At 45.2% G+C, this 11312-nt stretch overlaps 1 protein-coding gene across 1 annotated transcript in view; it reads left to right on the top strand.

Moving 5' to 3' along the window:
* Positions 1 to 3421: 3421 nt before the first annotated feature.
* The window catches only part of slc4a11 (solute carrier family 4 member 11), a gene marked incomplete at both ends in the record, with an annotated part of 81969 nt that continues 74078 nt past the window's right edge, over positions 3422 to 11312 (top strand). The window contains one exon of the mRNA XM_080536325.1: positions 3422 to 3482. Within this exon, the coding sequence (XP_080392451.1) occupies positions 3422 to 3482 (61 nt within the window). The remainder of the gene's footprint in view (positions 3483 to 11312) is intronic.

The raw sequence follows: 11312 nt of genomic DNA, 5'->3' as shown, positions 1-11312 counted from the left end.
CCTAACCCTGTTATGTATATATATATATTGTAAATATTTCTTTGTTTTATTTTTGTGTTTTCTTTGTGTCTCACTGAACACTTGTATGTGGCTTTTGTAGTCCACTAAACTAGGACTACAACTCCCTTGATGTCTAGCCACTAGATGGAATTCTTTGACACAGGTGCGTTTGAATAATCAAGTGATGTCGTTTGAACCCTTTATAACCCTGCATTCACTTGTCTCTCTGCTGTATGGCTGGAGAAGGTCTCTGACCGACCGACAGCTGCGAAATAAAATGTTGCACAATTTTTGAGTGTGCGGGTATGGAGGACCAAGTCTGTCAAAATTAACAATAAATATATAGATACATAAATGAATGTATGAACAAATAAATGAATGAATGCACACAGTAATAATGAAATACATTTCTATATGTATTTATTCTTTTACGCATTCATTCATTGTTTTCCACATTCATTCTTTGTTTTCCACATTCATTCTTTGTTTTCCACATTCATTCTTTCTTTTCCACATTCATTCTTTCATTCTTTCTTTTCCACATTCATTCTTTCATTCTTTTTTTTCCACATTTATTCTTTCTTTTCCACTTTATTAGATCTGTATGCAAATATCTGGGGGCGTACCTTGCATGTTGTCCATGCCCCTACGCATTTTCATTGGTTGATACCGCGCGTGACGTTTGAAAGCAGCGACGCAGTTATCACCACAGACGGGTAGAGTGTCTATAGCCCCGTTCTCACACAGCCTCTTTCACCCTATAATTTCCATGGAATCCCAAACAATGTCGACATCCCAAGCTATGTGTTGTCCCCTTTCACACATGTCGGCAATGGTCTATACTAGTCCATCAGCACTGTATGGGAGAACTTGGTGATAACCACAATACCAGTTGACTCAATTAGACATAGCCCAGAGGCCAGAGCGCATTATTCGCGATGCAAGACAGCTGAGAGTGTCTCCACTGCGTTTATATCACAAAATGTTCATTTGATAAGTAAAAGTAAGCTAGCTAAGTAAGTAATCTAGCTGACTATGACTGGAAACGAAGTACTATCCAGTTAGAATTATAGAAGATCTAGTTGTGTTTTCCTGCTGGTCTCGTTGCCTGGGTTTGAACAGACTTGTGGTGACTAAAAATGGCTTTAAAAAATGCCTTTCCACCAAAGAACCGTATATATATATATATGCCATATATATGCCATATATCATACCTCCACTATGATTCATATGCAGAGTTTGACTTAGGACGGCACCAGAAAAAAATGTCCAGCCAACCAAATGGAGTAGCTCTCTAGCCCAGGCAGTGAGCTGACCTCATGCACTGAAAAACTGTTTAAAGTACAATAATGAGTATTGTACTACTTGGACTTCTATTCTGGTTGTACTTTAAAAAAAATGTAAAACATGTTATGATTGGAAATTAAGTAGTGTCTGCTCTTGGCTGAGGGCTTCACCACGTCACGCGCAGTATCAACCAATGAAAATGTGCAGGGGCGTGGACGACATGCAAGATACACCCCTATATTTGCATACACATCTGATAAAGAGAAAGACAATGTTGTATTCACATAGAATAGTTTGTCTTTGTCATTCATCAGAGCAACGCATCCGGGTACTTTCCCCTCCCGTCATGTCCACGCCCCTTTTTGGGTGATAGAAGCGGAGAAGTTTGACTGGCGGTCAATGGGAATTTCTGGTCTTTGCTCCTTTAATCCGATAAAATAAGAAAACCGTAGTGCTTTTTAGATATTAGGAGCCCAAATCCGATGGCCAGTTAGGCAAACTATTATATAGTGTCATTGCCGATCAATGATCGACGTCGTTATATAGAGAAAATTAATGAAATAGGGGTTGATTCATCAGATCAGTCATACGTCATCTCCCTGTCATCAGGGATTTGTAGTTCTTCAGTTGATTTGCCGTGGTCCTAACGTCTTCACCTCCAGTCAACAGCGTTTGCTTTCGTTTCTTCTTTGAACATTTATCTCCCATGATTACAATAGAAATATCATGCACAGTAGCACTAGTCGATAGCCGTTATGGGTGAAGGGTTAGTAAGTACTAAGTAGTACCTTAGTAGGCTAGATCAAATGAAGAACTACAAATCCCAGATGACAGGGAGATGACGTATCGTATGACTGCTCTGATGAATCAACCCCTATTTCATTAATTTTCTCTATAACGACGTCGATCATTGATCGGCAACGACACTATATAATAGGTTGCCTAACTGGCCATCGGATTTGTGCTCCTAATATCTAAAAAGCACTACGGTTTTCTTATTTTATCGGATTAAAGTAGCGAAGACCAGAAATTCCCATTGACCACCAGTCAAACTTCTCTGCTTCTATCACCCAAAAAGGGGCGTGGACATTCTGATGACAGGGAGATGACGCGCAATTGCTCTGATGAATTGTCAGATGTGTATGCAAATATAGGGGCGTATCTTGGGCGCACTCTACGCATTTTCATTGGTTGATACTGTGCATGACGTGGTGAAGCCCTCAGCCAAGAGTAATAGTCCTTGGGCCAAACCCCAAAATTTAACATTTCATTACCATCTGAGTGGGCAAATTCTAGATGTGATTTTTTTATTCCTATACATCCCTAGATTATGTTTTGATATGATAGACCTTTTGGTTTGGCAGCTTATTAATGGTTAGTGCTTAGGGTTAGGTCCCTTGCCATATCTTGCTTCCCTTCGCATGATTCGCGCGTAGCTGTGCTGTGGAGACATGAGCCCTTTCATGTTTTTTATGCGCATGAGTCTCCTAAACACGTAGAGACCAACCCCGAGTCGATCAGAGCTTCCTACGATGAGCTATGGTAACTTTCCCGCACCTACCCCCTACCGGTGAATTATGAAAACGGTCAAGGAAAACAAAGAATGAATGCGTAAAAGAATAAATACATATAGAAATGTATTTCCTTATACTGTGTGTATTCATTCATTTATGTATTCATACATTCATTTATTTATCTATTTATTTATTGTTAATTTTGACAGACTTGGTCCTCCATATGCGGGTGCTTCTTTTCATCCCACTATGTATGTAGAAAAATAGAAAATAAATCAAACTAATTAGCACAGCTGGTGCTGAAGCTGACACACTTATCTTCTGCTCCACGTTTAGAAACTAGACGACTACCAATGTCATGAGATAACATAACATAACATATGAGTGATCGTCTCAATGACAAATACATGGATATTATATGAAGGACGACGTCGCAGCATTTAACCAAACCGACAGTCGCTTCTGGGGTTTTGGGTCGATGTGCGTGTCGCTTCTGATTGGCTGTGGAGGCGGCTGGGCTGTCACGTCCACCTGGGGACACCAGGCCACCAAGTTCCTCTGCGAGTTGGAAAGAGGAGAACACATAAGCAACAACAGCGGTGAGACATCTGAGAATAGTTATGAAAACGGTCAAGGACGATGGAGATATGACGGGAGTGACGGTCAACCTGTTTGCAGAAGGTAAGAGATGTTATTAATGTTATTAATGTTGTTAATGTTATTAATGTTATTACGTTATTAACGCGGTGGAGGAGGAATGTTCATTACATGTATACTTTACTTAATGTTAACACATCATACAATAAGTTGATCGCTTGAATATTGTATGGCCGAAATCTCACAGTTCAGCCAGCGTGCGTGCGTGTGTGCGTGTAGTTAGTTGTGTGTTGTTAGGGTTAGTTGTGTGTAGTTAGGGGTAGTTGTGTGTTAGGGGTAGTTGTGTGTTAGGGTTAGTTGTGTGTTAGGGGTAGTTGTGTGTTAGGGGTAGTTGTGGGTTAGGGGTAGTTGTGTGTTAGGGGTAGTTGTGGGTTAGGGTTAGTTGTGTGTTAGGGTTAGTTGTGTGTTAGGGGTAGTTGTGTGTTAGGGTTAGTTGTGTGTTAGGGGTAGTTGTGTGTTAGGGGTAGTTGTGTGTTGTTAGGGGTAGTTGTGTGTTAGGTTAGTTGTGTGTTAGGGGTAGTTGTGTGTTGTTAGGGGTAGTTGTGTGTTAGGGGTAGTTGTGTGTTAGGGTTAGTTGTGTGTTGTTAGGGGTAGTTGTGTGTTAGGGGTAGTTGTGTGTTGTTAGGGGTAGTTGTGTGTTGTTAGGGGTAGTTGTGTGTTGTTAGGGGTAGTTGTGTGTTAGGGGTAGTTGTGTGTTAGGGGTAGTTGTGTGTAGTTAGCTGTAGTTGTGTGTTAGGGGTAGTTGTGTGTTGTTAGGGGTAGTTGTGTGTTGTTAGGGGTAGTTGTGTGTTAGGGTTAGTTGTGTGTAGTTAGGGGTAGTTGTGTTGTTAGGGGTTGTTACGCTTGCCTGGCTCAGGACAAGGTGACAAAAAGGGAGACGACACATGGAGAACAATAATAGGAGATTTATTAAAGAATAATATATGTTAAATGGAAATAATGATAACGTAAATAGTAAACAACCCAAAAATGGCTGCTGGTCGACAAGGAAGAGACCGAGTCCATCAATTTGACCCCCTCTTAAAGTTCCTGGGACAATCAGGATGATCACCTTCACCTGTGCCCATCAGGAACCAAGAGAGAGGGTCAACAAGACAACAGATAATTGGCGCCCACTGGTGGTACCAGTGTGGATCGTCACATCCCCCCCCTTAAAACAGAGGCCTACTAAAAAGGTCTCTGCTAATTTGTTTCCCAGATTACAAATAATATAAATAATAACAATAGTTTATGGCAACAAAAAAACGGTGATCTCTGCCACACAGCCTAAACGTCAAATCCCAACCTCCCCTACAACCTGCCCACCCTCCAGCAATTCCTGGTACCTGGAAAAGCTCTATTTAAGGAGGGAGGAGCAAGAGAAAGAGAGATTAGAGACAAGAGTTTTAGACCGGCAGCATTGATTCACCTGGAAAGGCGCTGGCTCGGACTCTGCAAAGAATGCAAAAAGGTCAGGGGGTTATGATCTTAACAAACGACCACTGGATGGGACCCCCCCTCCCACATAACATCAAAGTGCTGCAGAGCCCAAACCAGTGCCAAACAGAACCCAAACAGTAACCAAACAGTAACCAAACCATAACCAAACCATAACCAAACTCCAGGCCCACTCACATCCTCCTCCCACCCTGCTGCCACCACAGGAGTGGATGGAGATGGAGACCCCTCGTTCACTGTGGTCAACACAACCGGCTTCACCTCCAAGACCGTATCTACTCCGGACCTAGGTGAACGAGAATAATAACATTTTGATAAGCTCAGGTGACAAAGTTGTGTAGACTTTCTACGGTTAGGAGTATCGATCAAATAATTCCGTTCGGACACCTGTCGTACAACAGAGTAGGGACCAGTAAATTTTGCTTGGAAAACTGGGTCACTCACAGAACAGTCATTATGAGGAAGCCATTGACGAACCAACACATCCTCCAAGAGAAAACAACCACTTTCAGAGCTCTCCAGCTCATCCTTAGGCTGAATCCCACTGAGCAGCAGCTTCAGCTCAGGATCCTCCTGTTGGGCTAAAATCAACTCACTCCGAGACAAAGACGGCGGCAGATCAGGAAACTGAAAAACAGAATTGTCAGGAGTGAACTTATCAGACTCTTTACCATCATCAATTTTAGGGTCCATGCAACTCATAGCACGAGTCATGGCGCAGGCAGTAAAAACCTCAGGAAACTCCTTCACACTAAGGTCGGGTCCTGTTGGCCGTGTAAACCCAGAACTAACTACCAGAGGTGGGGGCACATCACTCCACACTCTTCCTCCAGCCAGGTTATTTCCTAAGATGACTGCCACACCCACCACAGGCAGAGAGGGTCGAACACCAATGGTCACTACCCCCTGGACCAGATCAGAGCAAAGCTCAATTTCATGCAAGGGGACAGACAAAGTCTGCATCCCCATCCCTCTAATCAAAACGCTGGTCCCCACACTTGACTCCTGAGAGAATGTCAAAACCGATTCCAATATAAAAGATTCTGAAGCCCCTGTATCACGAAGTATCTGGACAGGCACTTTCTGTGGGCTTCCCACCAGAGAAACGAAACCTGTAGTAATAAACGGGCCAAAATCAGGATCCTCCTCGCTAATCTGTATGGAGGCAGAGCCCTGTAATGCCCCCGTCAACTCAGTAGCCGCAGGTGGGCTGGATACTGAGGATGCCATCACCCCTGGTTTAAAGGGAGACCCCTCGGCAACCCCAGACACTCTTACTCCTGCCCCACAAGCATGCACTGCAAGAGCCAACGGTCTAACAGAGCCCCCCTTCCCACTGTAGGTTTTCTTTCCTTTTAGGACAGGACACTCCTGTTTCCAGTGACCCTTCTCAAGGCAATAATTGCATGTCGAGTTAGGATCTACTCTACTCTGACTGCCATGCTCCGACCTTGAAAAGGGGACAGAATAACCAGGACCTTCGTTAGGGAATTGTGTACGATTTACCAATAGGTCAGTCACGTTCGGATTATGTCTACGGCTCCCCTCGCTACGAAAACGATGTTCACCAAACTGACTTTTATTAGTCAGTACAAATTCATCTGCCAACACCGCGGCTTGACCTGCTGTTTTCACCTTGTGTTCGTTAACGTAAGTGGCAATGCGATCAGGGACAATGGTTTTAAACTGTTCCAAAATAATCAAATTTGACAGATCCTCCAGAGTATTCACCTCTACCGCCACGCACCAACGATTGAAATGGCTGGTTAGTTCTCTTACAACCTCAACATGAGTTTGTTTGTCATGTTTCTTCCATTGTCTAAACCGCTGTCTGTAAGCTTCAGGAACAAGTTCATATGCCCTAAGGATAGCGGCCTTAACTGTATCATAATCTTTCCTCTCTCTACCATTAAGAGCAATATAAGCTTCCTGAGCTCGGCCAATAAGCACACTCTGTAGTAATGCGGTGCGGTCTGAAGTAGACCAGTCCCTATCGTCGGCAACACTCTCAAACAGTGAAAAGAATATATCAGGATCTTTTTCATTAAACTTTGGCAACAGTCTAACCATGACAGACATATTATCCCTCTTAGAATTACTCGAATCGCCACCTCCACCGTCAGATAACTTTCCCTCAGCAATCAACTTAAGGCGCTCCCGTTCATGAGCCAATTTTTCAAACTGCAATTCCCTGTCCCTCGCACGCTCTTGTGCCTGAAACTCACGCTCTCGCGTCTGCTCTCGCGTCTGAAATTCACGCTCTCGCATCTGAAATTCCATCTGTAATGCTAACAATTCTTTCTGTTGATCAAATGTTAACTCAGTGGACCCAGATGCAACCCCAACGGATATTTTAGGGACAGACATTTTACCCTTTAGTATGCCCCTTTGAATTAATGTATTCTGTAAAGCCTCCACTACGTCCTGTTTCTTTGCTCGGCCTTTCACCACCTCAAGCTTAACCTCATAATGTTCAGCAACCTTCCACAGTTGTTCTTTCGTTAACTGTAACAATCCATCGACCGACGGAGCTGCCACAAACTCCTCAAAAACATCCATAACTCAATATAATCAAATAACCAATATTAACCAACCCTAACAAACGGGAATCTCCCCTCCTATTACAAACTCCTCCTATAAACTACTCCCATATCAGCCATAATCTTCAGCCCATTTAAAGCGAGTAACTGTGCACACATACAAAACAGAAAAGTAACTAACATACTTCGTAAGAGCTGCCCCGCATCTAACTCAGTAATGACTGACTAACCACTCAGCTAGTCTTCAGTGCGTTCACATGCAACTCTTCCACCAAGCAAATGCCTGGTGGCGCCCCCGCGTTCAACACACCAAAAATAACAAACGAAAACAATAAACAAGCGTTAAGCGCTTCTACTCCTAGCACGGGGGTTCACGTATAGCTCTGATGGTATCTAAACCACCCGCCCTACCTATCCTTCTCTGCTTTGCATAGAACACAGCACTCACCAAACTCCAGCCGAAGATCACAGCCAATACCAAGAGTTACGTCCTTGTCAGCACAGTCGGACGGCCAGCTCCCCCTCGTCACCAGCACCCAAACCAACGTACCAAATATACTAAACAATACATTACATCCAATCCAACCAAAACCCAATAACTATAAACAATAACCATGCGGGTCTCCCACTATAGAGTTGGACAAATCCAACAATCCAATCCCGAATATCAACTATGAAAAGGGAGAGAATATTGCTCTCACCAATTTCACTCCCGGACGAGCACCCAATTTGTTACGCTTGCCTGGCTCAGGACAAGGTGACAAAAAGGGAGACGACACATGGATAACAATTAATAGGAGATTTATTAAAGAATAAGATGTTAAATGGAAAGAATGATAAAGTAAATCATAACAACAACCAAAAAGGCTGCTGGTCGACAAGGAAGAGACCGAGTCCATCAATTTGACCCCCTCTTAAAGTTCCTGGGACAATCAGGATGATCACCTTCACCTGTGCCCATCAGGAACCAAGAGAGAGGGTCAACAAGACAACAGATAATTGGCGCCCACTGGTGGTACCAGTGTGGATCGTCACAGGGGTAGTTGTGTGTTGTTAGGGGTAGTTGTGTGTTGTTAGGGGTAGTTGTGTGTTAGGGGTAGTTGTGTGTTGTTAGGGGTAGTTGTGTGTTGTTAGGGGTAGTTGTGTGTTAGGGGTAGTTGTGTGTTGTTAGGGGTAGTTGTGTGTAGTTAGGGGTAGTTATGTGTTAGGGGTAGTTGTGTGTAGTTAGGGGTAGTAGGCTAATCAAGTTCAACATGACAGATAACAGAAGTCTCTGGCCTCCCACAGCTGTGAGTTCAGTAACCCAGTCTGCTGCCACAGATCCTGGCTGAGTTAGACTACAGTAAGCAGTAAGACTAGCTATGAAGGTCGTAAATGGTAAATGGACTGCACTTATATAGCGCCTTTTTTCTGCTCCAAAGCGCTTTACAACGGCCTCTCATTCACACACACATTCACACACCAATGGCGGCAAGCTGCCATGCAAGGCGCCGGCCCGCTCACTGGGAGCAATTTTGGGGTTCAGTGTCTTGCCCAAGGACATTTCGACATGTGGCCAGCCGGGGCTCGAACCACTGATCTGCCAACCTTGTGATCATTAGACGGCGACTCTACCTCCTGCACCACAGCCGCCCCGTATAGTATTTCTACTCCCCTTCAATCTGACTTGGTTCTAAAATACACATCATGAATAAATGGAATGACTCTAGACTGATGGTTGTAACTGTGTTGAATACTGATGTGCATGAGTCATGTGATGCAGGTCCTCTGTGTCGACACGCTGAGCTGTAGATCTGCTCATAACATTATATTTGGTTTCAGAATGCGGCGAGCGCAACTCTGAACATGTATACGACCTTTGACCTGTGAGGGAGGGGGTTCACCTCCTGTGTGATACGGGTCATTCAGATTCAAGTTATTGTGACCTTGTGTTTCTTTAAACTCGTACGTTGCAGACAATGTTCTCACACCTCCAGTGAGGGTTAGGGGTGAGGGTTAGGGTTAGGGTTAGGGTTAGGGGTGAGGGTTAGGGTTAGGGGTGAGGGTTAGGGTTAGGGTTAGGGGTGAGGGTTAGGGTTAGGGTTAGGGGTGAGGGTTAGGGTTAGGGGTGAGGGTTAGGGTTAGGGGTGGACTGTGAGGCCGTGTCTTTTCAAAATAAAAGTCAGGAAAGGAAAGAGATTCAAAATGTGTCATTGCACAGAGTACAACGAAATGCATTTATGCTGTAGAGTGTAGACAGTGTAGAGGGTTAGGGTTAGGGTTAGGGTGGGGGGGGGCATCTAGGCCAGGGGTCACAGCCATTGAAGGCGACCCCGGAGCAATTAGGGGTTTAGTGCCTTGCTCAGGGACACCTCAACCTGTGGCCAGTCGTATTTCGAACCACCAATCTGCTGACCATGCCATGATTAGATGCCGGCTCTACCTCCGGCACCACAGCCGGCGATGTATCTGTATGATGGGAGGAGGCAGAATGGATGAACGTGTGTGTGTGAGGCAGAATGGATGAAGTGTGTGTATGAGGCAGAATGGATGAAGTGTGTGTGTGATAGAAGCACCTCCACTGTTGCTATTCTCATCCCCACACTTGGACCTGACAGCCAAACAATACCAGGGAGTAGACCGTCCCGGAGGACTCCATCTGACAAGCAGACAATGCCAGGTAGTAGACCGTCCCGCAGGAGGAAGTCCCACCCTTTGCTGTCTGTCACTCTGTCTGGGAGTCCCACCCTCTGCTGTCTGTCTCTCTGTCTGGGAGTCCCACCCTCTGCTGTCTGTCTCTCTGTCTGGGAGTCCCACCCTCTGCTGTCTGTCTCTCTGTCTGGGAGTTCTTCCTGCCCGGAGCACAATACAACAAAGCAGTTGTTTTTTCTGAGTAGGGCAGTCCCACTCATATGTTTCATTGTATTAGACAGATACAGTGAAGACAGACAGGAGAGTAAGGAGAAGAAGGGAGAGAGCGGGCATGTCAGCAGGGCATGGGGCCGGATTCTAACCCATGCCGACATGGGCATATGTCGGACCACCCCAGGCCATGGTACTAGACCACTGGACCACCCCAGGCTACCGTTGTGGTATATTTAGGGTGTTGTGTTGTGGTATATTTAGGGTGTGGTGTGTTGTGTGTGTTTTTGGTGTTGTGTTGTGTTGTGGTGTATTTAGGGTGCTGTGTTGTGGTGTGTTGTGACCCAGTAACTGCTGAGGAAACACTCTTATTAACTACTACCCGTGTGTCTTATTAACTACTACCTGTGTGTGTGTGTGTGTGTGTATATCTTATTAACTACTACCTGTGTGTGTGTGTATATCTGTGTATCTTATTAACTACTACCTGTGTGTGTGTGTGTGTGTGTATGTCTTATTAACTACTACCAATGTAGTTGGAGGGCATCTGGCTCCACCATCATCTGTTAAGACTGTCTGCCCCAACCTCAACCCCAAGACCATAGAGAGATCAGAAGAGATCAGAAGAGATCAGGACTGCTGATAGGCCTGTTCAGAGAGGGGCGGGGCCAGTGCTGATAGGTCTGTTCAGAGAGGGGCGGGGCCACTGCTGATAGGTCTGTTCAGAGGGAGGCGGGGCCACTCCTGATAGGTCTGTTCAGAGAGGGGCGGGGCCAGTGCTGATAGGTCTGTTCAGAGAGGGGCAGGGCCACTGCTGATAGGTCTGTTCAGAGAGGGGCGGGGCCACTGCTGATAGGCCTATTCAGAGAGGGGTGGGGTCAGAGAGGGGCGGGGCCAGAGGGAGGCGGGGCCAGTGTTGACAGGACAGTTCGCAGACGTTCTTAGAACTCAAAGTGTCGGTGTCAGCATTCATTTCCCATAAGGCCCTGTGGAAATGTAAAGACAACAAACATTTCCTGTTGAGCGTGCGAGTGTG

The sequence above is a fragment of the Nansenia antarctica genome (genome assembly GCF_963989245.1).
Source record: "Nansenia antarctica genome assembly, chromosome: 1".
NCBI lineage: Eukaryota > Metazoa > Chordata > Actinopteri > Argentiniformes > Microstomatidae > Nansenia > Nansenia antarctica.
This window is presented reverse-complemented; position numbering and strand designations above follow the sequence as displayed.